We start from the raw sequence: 16,052 nt of genomic DNA, 5'->3' as shown, positions 1-16,052 counted from the left end.
TGAGCCATACATTCAGACACAGCAAGAGGTCTAGCCTCGCTTTCTCGGCTTCGTCATGAATCAGATATCTCAATATGAAACTCACCAGTATGTAAGAAGTATTTTTAAAGGCTTCATTCCCTGTCTTTCTTTCTTCAGTTTCACGATAAGGTAAGTGGTCCTGGGAGCTCTGATCTCAAGGCAACAGGGATGGAAAATCAGGTTCTCATTAGGACTTATTTCCTCGGGACTCCTGTTTTCAAGCTAAGTTTCTCTACTGGTTGGAATTAAACTGGTTGGGAGTCAGTTCCCGTCCAGCTGGCATGGTGTACTCAGTTGGCACAACGGAACGTTCATAAATTTTCGTAGCCACCGCCTTTTCTTTCTTTTAGTGGTTCTGAAAAGTTGGTCAAGCAGTTTAACAAGCGTTAACTGTGTAACTTGGATCAACCTAGACCATCTTTCTGACCAGCGCAGCTACGTCCTCATCTAAACCTTCTAAAAGGTGGAGTCAAGCAAAGGATGATTGTGGTGATTGGAGAATGATGATTTGGGTGTGAAGCCAGAGTATTTCTTAGAAGGTCTTTTCTTTTTTTTTTTTTTTTCTCTCTCTGTTTCTCCTTTGCTGGGCAAAGGCAAACAGCAGGAGGTGGAAGAGTTGGGAAAGAAAGGAAAAAAAGGAGAGACAGCATCTGACCAAGTAATTCAGATACAGATACACGTAGAGGGAGTGAGTCAGTGACAGACCGTTAGCAGCCTTTTTCGGTTCTGATATAGTTTCAAGAGAAGTTTCTAGATATCTGTCATCCATTGTCTGATCTTGTGGCCAGCTTTTTCTAACTGCAAGAATATAAATTTTGGAATATTAAAGGAAGCCCAATCGGCTTGTTTTAGGTTGGGAATCTCCTTTTAGCATAACTTCCCCAGTTAAGTAGGTGTGCCCCTTGTGTTAACAGAGGCACCGGGTTAGCCTCTTAGCTAACCACACAAGTTTCCTACAGCTGAGCCGCCCGGGTACCTGTTAACCAGCCCTCACCAGTCCTTTTCACGCAGCTGCGTGGCGTGGGGCGTGTATTCTCGGCCAAGCCCCACCAAGTACCTTTCCACTGGGTAGGTATCCCCTGGTGTCTTTCAGCCAGACCCCACCCCAGCATGCCCACGTGTAGCTGACTCCAGGATGGGGGTCTGTGGACGAGGGGAGGGGGCGCCCTGGCTGCACAGAGAGGAGAGCTGGAGGGGAGGGCCAGGGGAGGCCAGGAGTGCACGGTGGGGGTGCCACGGAGGGGAAGCAGCAGAGCCCTGAGGCCCCGGGAAGGGGCCCGAGTCAGGGCCAGCCCAGCGCCCTGGGTCCCCGCGTGGCTCTGCCTGCCCTGGGCTGCGGACCCTGGCAGTGCCCAGCCTCTTGGGTGTCTGTCTTCCCAGGCTGGGGGAGGGGCACGGAGTGGCCCCTGAGAGGAAGGGGGCAGCGGGCAGCAGGGAGGGTCTCTGTGCTCCAGACGAGGCCCCGGGGCAGGCCGGGCCCCTCCAGCGTGTTAGTCCCCAGGACGGACGGGCTCAGGGCGGGAGGATACGGCCAGCGCCACCCTGCTGCCGAGTTACAGACACTTCCCTCTGTAACAAGGGGTCCCACGCTCCTGTCTCACACTCAGGCCACAGCGCACGGGGCTGGTCCCGTCGGAGGGGACATGCAGTGTGGGGGGTGGTCAGTGCAGACCTGCGCTCTGGGTTCCCACCACGCAGGGGTGCAGGCCAGCCCCTGTGCCCGGCCGGACCCTCCTGCACCCCGGCCCTGGAGCACGCGGCCTCAGCCCTGTGCCCCGTCCAGGGGTGGGGGGCTGCCCTGCCTCGACGGTCCCCGGGGGAGGGGGCCCAGAAGCCCTGGACGGGGACCCCGCCCTGAGGGACAAAGAGGCCGAGGTGACCGTTTCATCTTTATTAGAAAAGCAACCAAAAAGAAAAGGATCCTCTGCCGCCGTGACCCGGGCAGAGCCCGCGGAGCGTGGACACGGCCGCCCGGGCGGGGAGGGGCACGTTTACAAAGTTGACAGGCCATAAAAAGGCCCTGCGGAGCTCCAGGGTGGGGCCGGGGCCGGGCCTCAGACATCCATGTAGTCCTCGTCCTCGTCCGTCTCGCTCTCCAGCGAGGACTCCTGGCTCGACGTCTCCAGCACCTCCAGCGCCGGCTGGCACAGGCTCTCCTTCCGCACTGTGGCGGCCGACTGTGCAGACAGGATAGCCGACTGCGCCGGCCCGGCGGGCAGGGGTCAGTGGCGGCCCAGCCTCAGCCCACCCGCACCCCCCACCCAGGGCCCCCAGGACCCGCCGTCACCTTCAGCTTCTGCTTGGTCTCCTCCGAGATGCTGCCTTTGGGCGAGAGCAGGGTCGGGGTGGGCGGTGTGACGGTGATCTCGGGAGGGAACTTGGTGGTGGACGAGGGGATGACCAACTTCGGCATGTTGGGCAGCAGGCGTGACTTGGCCCGGCCAGGCTCAGCCTTGCCTGGGGGGCCCTCAGGGGGCGGGGCACTCCCGCCGCCGGGCGCCTTGGAGCTGGCCACTGCGGGACAGATCCAAAAGGCTGAGTGCGGTCCGCGGCCTCACAGGCCAGCCCCTGTCCTTTGCACGCCTCGTCACCCTGCTCCCCTCTGGCTGTGTTAGACTGCAGGGTGCTGGCTCCCAGGCTCCCAGGCCGCTTCCTGTCTCCCTGCCCCCCCGAGGGCCTGGCTCTGGCTGGCAGAAGCGGAGATGGTGGCCCCCAGGAGCAGGGTGTCCGCTGGGGGTCCCAGGGTGGAGGGGAGCCCCGAGCCACCCAGACCTCATCTGCTCTCACGTCCCAGAGCCCGCCCCGGCCCGCGTCCACATCCCAGTGCGCCCAGGAGCCGTAGGCTGGCTGGTGTCCACGCCCATCCACCGCCCTGCTGCTTTAAAAGGAGCGGGAGCAGCCCTGCTGTCCCAAGGGTTTGAGAGAGGCCCCGCCCCGTGGAGTCCCCGGGGCCTGGCTGCTGAGAACTGGCTCTGAGTCAGGCAGGGCCATGGATGCGATGCCGCGTGCCCTGCCCAGCCTGGCCCCCCGGCCGCCCTCCAGCTCCGTCTGGGCCAGGTGGCCTCGGCTTGGGCTCCGCACCACCCAAACCACTCCCGTCTGCGAGGCGGAGCGTGGGGGAGGGGGCTCGGGCACGCCTGCCTTTCTCCTCTACCCCTGCCCTCGCCGTCTCCAGGGCCCTCTGCTGGGACGCCCCCGTCACCTGCTGGCCCCGGGGCGGTGCCAGGCCTTACCCTGGCTGCAGGCAGGCTGGGTGCCAGTTCGGGGGGCGGCCTCTGCCGCGGGGCCCTCAGGGGCCGTCTTCACGTGCTCGCTGCCCCGCGGCTCCTGGGGCGGGAAGCCCGGGCCCTCTGTGCCTCCTGCTGGCTCTTCTGCCCCTGGGGGGGACACAGAGCAGCCGTGGGGGACGTGCGCCCCCCCTCAGGACAGGGCCCCCACCCGGACCGTGCCCATGCCCGTGCCCTCCTCCGACACAATGGCCCGGGCGGGGCCAGGCTGTGAGCTGCTCGCCCGGACATGGACACCCAGTGAGCCCGACACCACAGGGCCCCACCCCAGTGCCCAGGAGTGGCTGCTGGACCTGAACGACCCAGCTGAGGACGGAGCGGGCTAAGTGGGCCCTCCTGCTAGGCTACACCTTTCGGACAAGGAGGAGGCTGGGAGTGTGCCCCCAGGCCCCCGGCCGGGACCTCCTGTCCTCCCCCTCCTCCGGACGCTCCTGCCACGCCCGCCACGTCCCCAGGAGCAGGGGTTGCCAGCTGCCGCTCGCCTAGCCCTCGGCTCCAGCTCCTGAACGACGGGCCGGCCCTGCCTCTCGCTCTGATTGCCCGGCTGTTTCTGGGTTCCAGGGCCTAGTCCACACGTGGCAGAGGCAGGCACAACCCCTGGGGCGGCCGGAGCCACCCTGCTGGGCCTCGCAGGGCAGGCGGGGTGGCGGGCACCCTGCGGCCAGGGGCAGGAGCAGGTGGCAGAGCCGTGACGTGGGCCTGGGGGCGTCTGCTCTGGGCTCTTCTGCAGTGGCCCCGTGCTGAGCTGTCCCCGCCAGGCTGGGCACACCCGTCCTCACACAGCTGTCCCAGGGGCCTGGCCAGCGACCCGTGGAGCTGCTCCGTCAGGGGCGGGGGCTTCCTAGCTGACTGCCACCTCCAGGCGCCGGCCCAGGTGTGCGGAGCCGGCTGCGGAGCCGGCAGGGACAGGCGCAAGCGTGTGTGCACGCGTCCTGGTCGGCCGGGCTCCCCTGCCCGCCGTGGGCGGCGCTTCCCAGGGGCACCTGAGTATGGAAGGAACTGGGGCTTCCTCCTGCCCACAGAGCCCCTGCCCCGCGTCCCCAAGCCCGTGGCTCGTCTCCGGGGGCGCAGACCACCGAGAGGGCATGTGAACCTGGGGCCTGGACCCTGCACTCTGCTGAGCCTCCGTGGGGGGAGGAACACGGCGGGCAGGGGGTGGAGACGGCACTCGGGGGTCACTGGACAGGAGGTGCCCACATCTCTGTGCAGCGACAGGCCTGCCGTGGGGACCGGGCCCACTGTGGCCCCACTGGGCCTGCCCGCTGGGTGGAGGGCACGGACTCACCTGGGCGCAGGGAGGGCGTGCTGGGGGTGGCCTCGGGCCTGTGCGGCCGCGGGGGCCCGGAGTCCTTGGCCGGGTCTGGGGTGGAGGCAGTGGCCGATGCGGGCCGAGGCTTGGTGTGGCCGTCGCTGGGCCGCGGCTGGGCATCCGCCGGCGTTGATTCAGGGGCTGCGGGGGCTGTGGCCGCGGGAAAGACATTCTCTCGGGTGTCCTTGGGGTGCTTCGGGGTGGTGGGCATGTCCCCTGCCGCCTGGGGGGGGCAGAGTGGGGGTGAGGGGGGCACACCCTGTTGACGTCGGGGGCTGCTGGGGGCCCGGGGCTCTGCCTGAGGACGTCCAGGGCACGGCAGAGGGGCCCCAGGCTGGCAGGGACCTGCACCCTGCCATTGCTGGGTGCCAGCCGGGAGGACCGTGAAGCCGAGAGCTGGGGCACAGGGGCACCCCAGGCGGCGGCTGCAGCACCGGCCAGGCCTGGAGGGTGACCTCCCGAGGCCACTGGCAGGAAGGGCCTGAGAGCGGGAGTGACGCGGGCTCTGCTGGAGGCGGCTCCCGGGCTCAAGGCTGCGGCCCCAGATTCCGTTGCACAGCCCTTCGGCCCTCCGGAGCCTCCCGCCCACAGGCACACAGCTCCCTGCTCGTCTGAAGCCCCCCACTTCGGGGGTGACAGCCGCAGCTCTGTGCAGGCAGCTGCGAGGTGGGGCGGGGCCCCGCGCGGTGCCCAGCGGCAGAGCCCCGGCCCCGGGCCCACCGTCCTCTCTGAATCGCCGGGGGGGGGGGGGGGGGGGCACGCTGGCCCGAGGGTGCAGGAGCTTCAAGCCTCCTGGGGGCACCCGGCACCCCACCCTGACCCCATCTCTCCTGATATCTGCTCCCCAGGAGATGCCCCATCCCTGGGTCCATGGGTGTGGACGCCCTGCCACTCCAGTGGACCTCCAGGGGGAGGACAAGCGAGACAGGACCTGTCTTCTGAGGGCAGAAGGTGAGAGTGCAGTCCCCGCCCTCCTGCTGCTGGGGCGGGGTGGAGTGGCCAGGCCAGGCCTGGGGACTGAGAGGCCACACTGACCCCATGACAGGTACCCGCCCCTGGACCCGGCGACCAGCCTGTGGCCAGCTCCACCTTCCGGGGTCACCTGAGCCGGCCCTGCCCCAGCCCGGCAGCCCTCCAGCCAGCTGCAGGGGTCTTCCCAGGGCCTGCCGGCCCACCCCAGGGCCACCTCCGTGCCAAGGAGCCGCCTCTGCAGGTGAAGCTGCGGGGGTGATGGGACCCTCACGCCGCCCGCACTCAGCGCTGGGGTCTGGGCCCCACCCTGGGTCCCTCCCTCAGGGCCTGAGGCTCAGCTGCCTGCTGCCCACCTGCCCTGGGGCCCCCAACCATGGGGACAGTCCCGGCCTGCAGCCTGGGGCCTCGTGCCCCGCACCAGGCGGCTGGCACGGGTGGGGCCATGCTTACCTGCCTCTGGGCGGCAGCCCCGAGGTGGGCCTGACAGAACTTCACGGCCTGCTCCAGGGCAGCCTCCTCGTCCACCTGAGCAAAGACACGCCCGTGGTCAGCAGGCCTTGACGACAGCTCCCAGGACGAGCCCCCCACGCTGCTCCCGGGGGACCCCAGCCCCGCCCCGGGCCCCAGCCCCCAGGGCGGCTGCTTGGGGACCAGCTGGCCATGCCACATTCACGTCTGTGGCCGCGGGACTTCACCCTCGGGGGCAGAGGCTGAGGGGGGCCTGGGCGACGAGCTGCCCCCTCGACCCCCTGGAATGTGGGTGGTGGGCCGGGCTGAGGGAGCCCAGGGGACAGTGAGGTGGGCGAGAGGCGGAGGGGGGCGGGCCTGGGGGTGGCCCTGGGTGGAGGAGACACCGGCCTGGGGTGGGGAAAGGGCCCGCCCTTGCTTGCAGGAAATCCAGGGCTTATGTTTCCTAGTTTATCAGCAACAACAAAAAAGTCACTGCTGATGCTTGAGAGGGGATGATAAAACAGTTTCGCCAGCGGCGGTACACGTGGACACGACCCCGGAGCGGGGCGGACCCGACCCAGGAGGGGGGCGGACCCGAGGCAGGAGGGAGGTGGACACGACGCTGGAGGGGGCTGTCAGGGAGCTCACCCTGTGCCCACCTGACACTGCCCGGGGCTCTTCCTGTGGAAAGAACTTATTTTTCTCTAATTAGAGGGAAAATAAAAACCTATGCCTGAGGGACTAAAAAACACAGCAGGCAGCAGAAAGAGAGAGGTGGCAGGGCCTCCCCACACCAGGCCTGACGAGGCTTCCGCAAGGCGGTCTCCTTTCTGAGAATAGTTACAGACGTTCAGAACAGCGTTGTCTTTTCCAGTACACCTTTCCCCAGCTTTCCCGAGGTATAGCTAAGTAAAGCTGTAACATGTTTGTGCAGAAGGCAATGGCACCCCACTCCAGTGTTCTTGCCTGGAAAACCCCATGGATGGAGGAGCCTGGTGGGCTGCTGTCTATGGGGCTGCACAGAGTCGGACACAACTGAAGCGACTCAGCAGCAGTAACATGTGAACTCTCTGGGGTTCAGAGTAGGACACCTCGGGGTGGCTGGGGACGACTGGACGCCCACCCGTGGGGCCTGGTGGGGAATGACCGGACGCCCACCTGCAGGGCCTGCAGGGATTGATTGGACGCCCACCCGCAGGGCCTGCAGGGATTGACTGGACGCCCACCCGCAGGGCCGGCAGGGATTGACTGGACGCCCACCCTCGGGGCCTGGCGGGGAGTGACCGGACGCCCACCCGCAGGACCTGGTGGGGAATGACCGGACGCCCACCCGCGGGGCCTGCAGGGATTGACTGGACGCCCACCCTCGGGGCCTGGCAGGGAATGACCGGACGCCCACCCGTGGGGCCTGCAGGGATTGACTGGACGCCCACCCGCAGGGCCTGGCGGGGAGTGACCGGACGCCCACCCGCAGGACCTGGTGGGGAATGACCGGACGCCCACCCGCGGGGCCTGCAGGGATTGACTGGACGCCCACCCTCGGGGCCTGGCAGGGAATGACCGGACGCCCACCCGAGGGGCCTGTGGGGAATGACCAGACGCCCGCCCGTGGGGCACCAAGGATGGTGCCACCAGCAGGGACCGTGGGGCACCGCCTGACGAGCACCCGAGGCCTCCGGGGCCTGCCCGCAGCCACCCACCTGCTTGAGGAGCATGTAGGTCTCTGACATGACCCTCTCGATGCGGCCCAGGTCGCAGGCCACGCCCTTCTGGCCCTGCTGCCACACGCGGTAGGCGTCCAGCAGGAGCGTCTTGCCGGACTCCGTATCCTCCAGGAGCTTCCTCTTGCGGCTGGGCCGTAGGGGCGCCTCCTCAGGGTGGGTGCCTGGCCTGGGCCCGGGGGTGGGGGCGGGGGCCTGGGCGGCGGCGGGCGGGGCTGGGGCAGGTGGGCCGGGCGGCCGGGCGCTGATGCTGAGCTCCTCCAGGGACAGCTCGGTGGGCCGGCTCTCGGGGCCCCGGTCCCTTGGGGGGCAGCCTGGCTGCAGGGGTGGCGGCCCCCGCTCGGAGTCCACACCTCGGGCAGTGGCGTCCCCCGTGTCCATGGGCTCGGTGGGGCCGGCCCGGGGGCTCTCCTTGTCCTTGCGCTCCCCGGCCTGGTCTGCGCCCTCCCCCGTGTCTGTGGCCATGGGCCGGTGGTTGAGGGGGCCTGCTTTGCCCCCTGGCTCGGAACCTGGCCCTGAGCCATCGGCCAGAGGGGGCTTCTTGGGGTGCGGGAGACCCTCCTTGTCGTCCTCAGGACTGGCCCTGTGGGAGACGTCTGTGGTCATCCTGGCTCCAGGGAAGCCACAGGCCTTGGGCCCGAGGCGTTCCGACCCCTACGAGGAAAGCGATGGTTAGAGGTGCAGTCTCTGGTGTTCCCTGCCCCCAGGCACCGGCTGTGCCCACTGAGGCCACTCCGGTCCTGCCCATCTGCCCGCTGATCAGGGCTGGGGCCACAGCACTGCCTGCAGGGGCCCTGGCGGGGGCTCTGCCTCTGAGGAGCAGCCGCCCTGCCCCACCGGCAGGTGCGCTGGCTGCAGAGACCAGCCCACCCAGGGCCCCCACCAGGGCCCAGCCAGGCTCGCTGGGCAGGGGGCACGGTGGCCAGACAGCCCTGGCTCACGGCCACCCCCATGCCAGGGTGGCCACTGGCCTCCGGGTGCCCAGCCATGAAGAGACAGTGAGCACAGCTCCTGGAGCGGGGCTGGCTGGGTGAGGGCGTGGGCTGAGGGCCCTTTGGATGGCGTTGGTGGGCAGGGTGCGTACCTCCGTGAGCTCGCTCAGCGTGTCCTCCAGCACCTTCACCGTGAGGATGAAGGCCCGCTGTGCCAGGACCTGGCGGTCAGCATCTCGCAGATACTTCCTGCAGTGTGCAGGGGAGGCCACGCGTCACAGCCACGCGGCAAGGGCCGTCCGTGCCCCCCTGCTCCCAAAGTGTTCCCGGGGCCTCCTTCCGCACACCCGACACTGTGTGTCCCGGGTCCCCGGGGCCGAGGCTCTGAGCCCCAGGGCTGGGGGTGGGCTCGGCCCGCCACTCTCGGCCGTCACCCGGGACTCTGGGCGGCCGCGGCGGGGCTGCACTCACTTGCCCTGGTCCGGGGTGCGCTGCAGCATGCAGGAGACCTTGAGCAGGGTGCCGTGGTCCCGCAGCTGGGCCAGCACCTTGAGCAGCAGCACGACGGAGCGGTTCATGTGCCAGGCGAAGCTGCCCGGCCGGTCGATCTCGTCCACGGGGATCCGCCAGATGCCCTGAGGAGCGGACCGGGCGGGCGTGAGAGGAGGGCCCCGCGGATGGGGCGGAGGACACGCGCACGGTTCTGCGCCCCCTCTTTGGAGAGCTGGCACCGGCTCTCTGCTGACCCAGTCGTCCCCCCAGGGAAGCACGCAGGGTGCGCCCATGTCCAGTGGCAGGACCGGGAGATGCCCGGGCCCACGAGGCTCCCTACGGGTGCTGACCACACAGGGGTAGACGGCGCGGGGGGGGGACCTGCTCCTAGTGGGAAACCGCCGTGAACCGTGGCAGGTGGGCAGGCCAGGCAAGCCCCAGGCCTGGCCGTCCACAGTGCTCCGTCCAGCAGTGCCTGGAGACTCTCGAGGGCCCCCCAAGAGTGACAGGCCGCTCCCAGGGATGCTGGATGCCGTCTTCCCTCAACACGTCTGCCCAGCGTTCTGGTGCAGCTGGGACCCCTTCCACTTCCCTCCTGGCTGACCCCACTGTCTGCCGGCTGGGTGGGAGCGCCCCCGCAGACCCTGTGCCGTGCTTGGCCCCAGGCAACACCCGGACCAGAGCCAGCACCCCCAGTGTTGCCCCCATGGCGACCCCCCACCAGCACGGGGCCAGTCAAGGGGGGACGACGGCCAGCACAGCTGAGGGGGTGCAGTGAACAGAAAAAAGCTCACACCTCTGAGCTGCCAAGGGCTGGGTGCTGGACCTTAGGAACTGCATCTCTGGGGCAGGCTCCCAGGCCGGCCCCACAGCCAGCACCCTAGAGAAACTCCTGCCCAGGAAGGATGGCACCGTGAGCCCCAGCGCTGCCTCCTGTGTGTGGCGCCCATGGTGCCATGTCCCGGGGAACCGGGCGACTGCCCACGGCACCCCGTCCTGCTACAGCAGTCCCGGGGCGGGGTTGGGGGAAAGCCAGGCTACCCCCCGCCCCGAGCCTTCCAGGCAAGCGAGGAGCTCCACACCCTCAGGGCCGAGTCCTGCACCCTGCAGCCTGGCCACCGGCTCTCAGTGGACACGGGGGTCCTTCCGGAGAAGGCCGAGTGGCCAGCCCTGCACTGCCTGACAAGCACCATCCGGCCAACACGGGGCCGGGGTCCCAATGCTGCGCTTCCTACCGGCGGGCGCAGTTTCTGCGGCAGCTCAGGGGAGCAGCGCCCCTGCGGTGCAACAGCAGGGCCTAGAAGGGCATCGCGGGCAGCCGCGTGAGACCCAGGAAGGGCCCATGCTCCCCTAGCCCCCTGCAGGCATCCCGGTGGTCCCTGCTGCAGTCTGCACACGGCCAGTGATGGAGACACGCTTGGGGTGGGGGGAGAGAGGTGTGCAAGGTGAGCCAAGGCGCGCGCAGATGCTCCGTGGAGGGCACAGCGTCACGGGGTGGGGGGGGTTGGCCTCCTGCTGCTGCTGCCAGCCCACGGGGTCATCGCAGGCAGTGAGGGCCTCGATGAGGACACTTGCCGGGTGGTACCAAGCAGTCGCCTGCCGCCCACCTGGTCACGTGGTGGCGGCGACTGCCCATCTCGCCCTCCAAGGCTGCCCTCCCCTCTCCCACTTCCCACACGCCGCTCCTCCCAGCGGGGCCTGCCCAGTCTGGGGAGTCACCATCACGACTCTGGGCGCACGGCTTGGCTGGACCTGCTCTCGGTGGTGGCGGGGAGCCGAGGTCAGCAACGGGCAGGCAGCCTGGAGGCCACAGCCCTGACCCAGCTTTCTGGGGCAGGGGCAGCCCCCCTGGGACAGGCCTGATTCCCATCCCCTCACACAAAGGCTCTTCCCTACTAACCCCAGGCTGGATAAGGACATGCAGGCGGTACGTTAAGACCAGCAACTTTAGAAAGTCAGGAGGTAAAAGCAAGTCAAGCAGAGTGCACAGAAGGTCAAGAGGAAAGCAGCTACCGCAAGCCCTGGGCAGACTGCGGGGCCACAGGCGGGCAGGTGGTGAGCAAGCCCACAGGCCCGCCTCCGCCTCCATGGGCTATGCTGAGCTGCGCATCTGGGAAGGATGAGCCTCGCAGGGCGGGGTGGGAGCGCCTCCCACGGGAGCCCCTGAGAGATGGGGAGCCCCCGAGTGACTGGGTACCAGGCGAGGACGCCACGTGTAGGGGGAAAGGGAAGCGGCCACGTCTCGCCTCTCCCGCAGCGGAGGCCCCCAGACCCACCCAGAGAGGGCTGCATGCAGGCCCCGGGGAGGCAGGGGGCACGCTGGGACCAAGGGAAGGGCGTGGGCAGCAGGGCCCGACAGAAGACCAGGATGCGCTTGGGGGCCCAAGGGACAGGCTGGAGCAGGACGGCAGGGAGCCAGACCCCCACCAAGGGTGGCGGCGCTGGTGGGGCTGGAGGCCACGGCTCGGCCCGTGTGGGCACTGAGGAGTGGGGGGAGGGGGTTCAGCGGCGGCCTCAGCGTGCCCAGAGCTCGCCCGTGTGCCCGGCAGCTCCTCTGCAGGATCTCAGGTGACCCTGCTGCCCACCGCTGAGGCTCCAGGCTGCTGGCGGGCGGATGAGGTCACCGAGACCGACCGCAACCGCCTACTGGATAATTCATGGAACCCCGGATTCTAGGCCTGGCGTAATGCATGTGCTTAGCCGTTCAGTCGTGTCCGACTCTTTGTGACCCCATGGGCTGCAGCCTGCCAGGCTCCTCTGTCCGTGGGGATTCTCCAGGCAGGAATACTGGAGTGGGTTGCCATGCCCTCCTCCAGAGGATCTTCCCGACCCAGGGACCGAACCCCAGTCTCCCACACTGCAGGCGGCTTCTTTCCTGTCTCAGCTACCAGGGAAGCCCAAGAATACTGGCGTGGGTCATCTCCTTTCCAAGGAATCTTGCCCACCTAGGAATGAGAAACTGAGGTTTTCCTGCATTGCAGATGGATTCTTTACCAGCTGAGCTACCAGGGAAGCCCTAGGCGCTTAACACTAGCTCCTGAACCCTCCCTGTAGCCGAGAGCTGGGCACATTCCTGCTGCTCTTGAGGAAAATGGGCCGAAGCAGCTGACCACGGACAGGTAGCCCGCTCTCAAGGGCTGCTGGGAAGTGAGGCCTGGAGGGGGGTCTCGGGGAGGGGACGGACGGGAGAGGCCCCCCTGGGCATGGGGCACTGCTGAAGCCCACAGCTCAGCCTAAGACCAGCACACCAGGGTCTGAGGAGAGCCTCTTCCTGGAGGGGCCGGGCTCCTCTACCCCCACCCGGGAGTTCCTGGCTGGCTGGCCGGTCCACACCTCCCTAAATGCCTCAGCGTGGGCCACTGAGGAGCGCAGCTCCCTGGGCAGAGGAGGGCAGCCGGAACGGCCTCTCCATGGGGCCCAGGGCTGGCTCTGAGCCATGCAGACGGGAGGCAGCAACCGAGACCTGTCCCGGCCCTCATAGCAGACCCACCAGCTGGGCCACCACTCAGGATCCCAGGCCTCGGGGTCATTCAGTCAAGGCCCCTCCACTCCAAAGGTGGAGACAGAGCCTCCCCCGGGAAAGCAGGCGGCCGGGAAACGCCAGGGTAGGAGAGCAGGCCGCTTGACACACAGCCCGAGCCGTGCTCAGCCCCGGGGGCCAGGCTCCTCTGCGAGGGGGACACAGCGAGGCTCAGGCCGTGGGGGGCTGAGTGGAGACCCGGACTCGTCCTGTGTCCACACCCGCAGGGACAGCTGGAGTATGTAACCAACTGTGCGCAAGGTGGCCCAGGGACCCTGGGGTGGGACCGGGGCGCCAGGGCCAGATTCCTAGCCCGGGCTCTGCGCGCCCGCCCTGGACGCTCAACAAGGACCAAGAAGTCAGCAGCGCGGCCTGTGACTTACAGAGAATCGGGGCCGCCGGGAACCAGGCAGCGACACCCAGTTACTTCAGTCTCCGGCTGGGGCGGACAGCGTGTGGGGAAGCCAGGGGCCTCCCCAGCGCCCAGAGAGCCTCAGAGGCTTCCTGACCAAGCCCCGGAGCCCCGGTGCGGGCCAGTCCTCCAGCTCAGGCTGCTGGCTCCTCCCACTGGCCCCGCTGCCGCAGGCACGGGATGCGGCTGTGCCCCGGGCACCCGCATGGCTCTAACAGGTGGGAGCACCAGGAAGGCAGAGAAGAGCTTGCCTGGGGCCTGGGGGAGGGAGCGAGGAGGGCGGGGCCACGGGGCCCAGGGGTCTTGGGTGGAAAGAGGCAGGAGCGGGTGGCGGGGCAGGCGACCCCCAAGGGCCCACGTCCACCTGGGGCCTCCAAAGCCCAGCCCGCCTGAGCAGGGGCTCCAGGGCGGTGTCAAGGGCCGACCCCACGGCCCCCGAGACTCTGAGCTCTTCTGCGTGTGTCTTGGTCAGTAGGCCTGCTGCTGTCTGCACAGAGGTGACCTTCTGCGGGGCTACCCGGCCGGCCTACAAGACCCTCCAGAACAGGAACGTTCCGGGTCAAGGCCGCACACCCTGCTCCACGTGCCCTCCACCTTGGGGCAGCTCACGAGTGGCAGGCCTGGGCGGTTTGCGCCCCGGGTGGAGCCCCGCTGGTGTGAGGGGGGCCCCTGGGTCCTCCAGGGCAGCTTGGCTGGGCAACTGCACAGAAAGCCAAGTGCATCCCAGGACCTGGGCAATCACACTGACGGGTCTGACGCTCCCCTGGAGGAGTGGTCTGTGCCGCAGGGAGAGGGGACAAGAGAGGCTGGGCTGAGGAGGAAGTGGGGAGAGAGCCAGGACCCTGGGAGGGGGTGGTTCAGGAAAGGCCAGGGAGGAAGCCCTGTATCAGGAGCCTCAGCCCAGGGCCGGCGGGGCAGGGGGCCGGCCCCCTAGGGCTGGCCTTGTGACCCAGGAGTCCTGAGCAGATGGCGTGGAGGAACGCGGAGTTCTCGTTCTAGTATTTAACTCAGTAACGGAGCCCACGCGAGACTCTCTTACATCATCACAAACTCTCTGTCACTTCAAGTGAGCCCAGCACATCATCCTGCAGGGGAGCCCCAACTCCCCCAAGTCCCCTCCAGGGAGGCCACGTCCCCTCCTCACCCACGTCAGGAAGGAGGCCAGGTAAGAGCTCTTCTCCCTCCCCTGGGACTGGACCCCTCCCACAGAGGCTGAGGCTGCCTGCCCAGAGCTGCGGGGTCCAGGCCAGCCCAGCCCCCAGCCCCCAGCCGGCCCCCTTCCCAGAGCTGCTCAGTCCAAGCTCCCTGTTCACAGAGTGCCGGAGGGAGAACCCGCCTCCCCAACAGAGGGATTCCTGCCCCCCCTTGGCAAGGGCGCAGCAGTGACTCAGCGCTCCCAGCAGGAGAGGCCAGGAGAGCCCGCTGCCGCTGCCGTCCCACTCCGTGCAGCAGGGGCCTAGGGGGAGCCCTCAGCAGCGCCTGGGTGCGGGTGGGTGTCAGGGTAGGAGAGCAGGGGCCTTTCCCCCAGAGAAACATGAAGACTTTGCTTCCAGGACCGCCTCGGTGCTGCAGGCCGACCCCGAGCGGTGCCAGGAAGAGGTCAGTCTCTGGACAGTGAGGCTCTGAGGTCAGGAGCGGAGGAGGATACCAGCGTCCTCCAATGTCCTAGGGAGATACCTGTTACCCGGAACCCATGCAAACCTCCCAACAGCACGACCACCTGCAGAAGAACAGGCAAGGCTGTGCAAGGCTGCACCCGCTGCCCACGGGCCAACCCCCCACCATCTCACGCCCTGCTCACACCTCCCCCGGCGAGACCAGTTTCAGGACCCGTGGCAGAACTCAGCCTACTTCCCGCTCCGCCCCCGGCGTCCACCCCGCCTGTCCCCTACTGGGGGCAGCGGCGCAGCCGGGCCAGCCAGCTGGGCACCGCCTCTCCCCTCGCAGGCCGGGCGGCTCCCTCTCCTCTAGGAACCGCCCCGGTGGAGTAGGATGGATGGCCAGCTTGTGGGCTCCTCATTGCCCTGAAGCCCTGCTGCGCCACGGGCCGGGCGCCTCCCTCAGCAGACAGGGCCACCAGCTGGCTCCAGGCCCTGGGTTAAGGGCGTGCCAGAGCCCGCCTAAGTTGAGCACCCCTGGGGGCAGGAAGTCCTGAGGCCTCCTCTGCAAACCCCTGAGGGCCGCCTCTGGCCGTAGGGTCGCACAGAGGCCGCCAGGGGCGTCCTTGCCCTGGTCCCGGGAGCTCTCCAGGCTGGGCCGAGAAGGGCAAGGGAGTCCCCTCGCCGTCCACCGGGTAGAGTCCCCCGCGCGGGCAGGGGCTGGGGAAGCCTGCCATTTGCCTGCAGCCAGCGCCCGCCCGTTTCCAGGCTCTTCTGCCAGACGAGACGTCGCACAACACGGGGTCCCCAGAACTGCCAGACTGTTCGTCCCCTCCCCCTCCGGGGAGAAGCAGAAATGACAAACAACGAAGTGCTTGCGCGGAGGCAGCCCACCCGGCAACTGCGCCGGGGCCCCGCCCGCGCCCTCCCGCCCACTCGCGGCGGGGCAGCGGCCCGGCCCGGCGCGGGGAGTAGGCCCTGCGCTCGCCGGACCCGGCACCAGCTTCCCGCCCCCGCACAGCAGCTATTTATAGCCGGGGAAGCACCGCGCCGGGCGCCGCTGCCCACCCGCCGGCCGGCTCACCAGCCCCGGGAGCGGCCCGCGCAGCTCCGGGCCCGCGCCGCCCGCCGCGAAGTTGCCGGGTCGGCGGCGGTTGGGCGGCTTTCGCTTTCGGGCGGCTGGCGCAGCGCACACCCCCGAGCCCACTCGCGGCATCCGCCGGCCGGCTGGGCTCGCCTGGGGTTCGCGGGCGGGCTTCTCGCCCGGCCCCCGCCGCCCCCGCGCGCGCGCCCGCCCGTCCGCCGCCCACCTGGCGCTGTGCGGGCCCCGGCCGGGGG

General features: G+C 68.2%; 1 protein-coding gene across 1 annotated transcript in view; it reads right to left on the bottom strand.

The window, feature by feature from the left end:
* Window positions 1-1,916: 1,916 nt before the first annotated feature.
* CABIN1 (calcineurin binding protein 1) overlaps window positions 1,917-16,052 on the bottom strand; it is a 75,319-nt gene continuing 61,183 nt past the window's right edge. Inside the window, exons 29-36 of the mRNA XM_068989478.1 lie at window positions 9,164-9,327; window positions 8,845-8,941; window positions 7,740-8,414; window positions 6,040-6,114; window positions 4,594-4,840; window positions 3,255-3,398; window positions 2,309-2,535; window positions 1,917-2,219 (exon numbers count right to left, since the gene is read on the bottom strand). Of these exons, the coding sequence (XP_068845579.1) occupies window positions 2,076-2,219; window positions 2,309-2,535; window positions 3,255-3,398; window positions 4,594-4,840; window positions 6,040-6,114; window positions 7,740-8,414; window positions 8,845-8,941; window positions 9,164-9,327 (1,773 nt within the window). The 3' untranslated portion in view covers window positions 1,917-2,075. The remainder of the gene's footprint in view (window positions 2,220-2,308; window positions 2,536-3,254; window positions 3,399-4,593; window positions 4,841-6,039; window positions 6,115-7,739; window positions 8,415-8,844; window positions 8,942-9,163; window positions 9,328-16,052) is intronic.

Source organism: Capricornis sumatraensis, chromosome 17, assembly GCF_032405125.1.
Source record: "Capricornis sumatraensis isolate serow.1 chromosome 17, serow.2, whole genome shotgun sequence".
NCBI classification, from domain to species: Eukaryota; Metazoa; Chordata; class Mammalia; order Artiodactyla; family Bovidae; genus Capricornis; species Capricornis sumatraensis.
The sequence above is the reverse complement of the archived record's forward strand: the minus strand, read 5'-3'. Positions and strand labels throughout refer to the sequence as shown.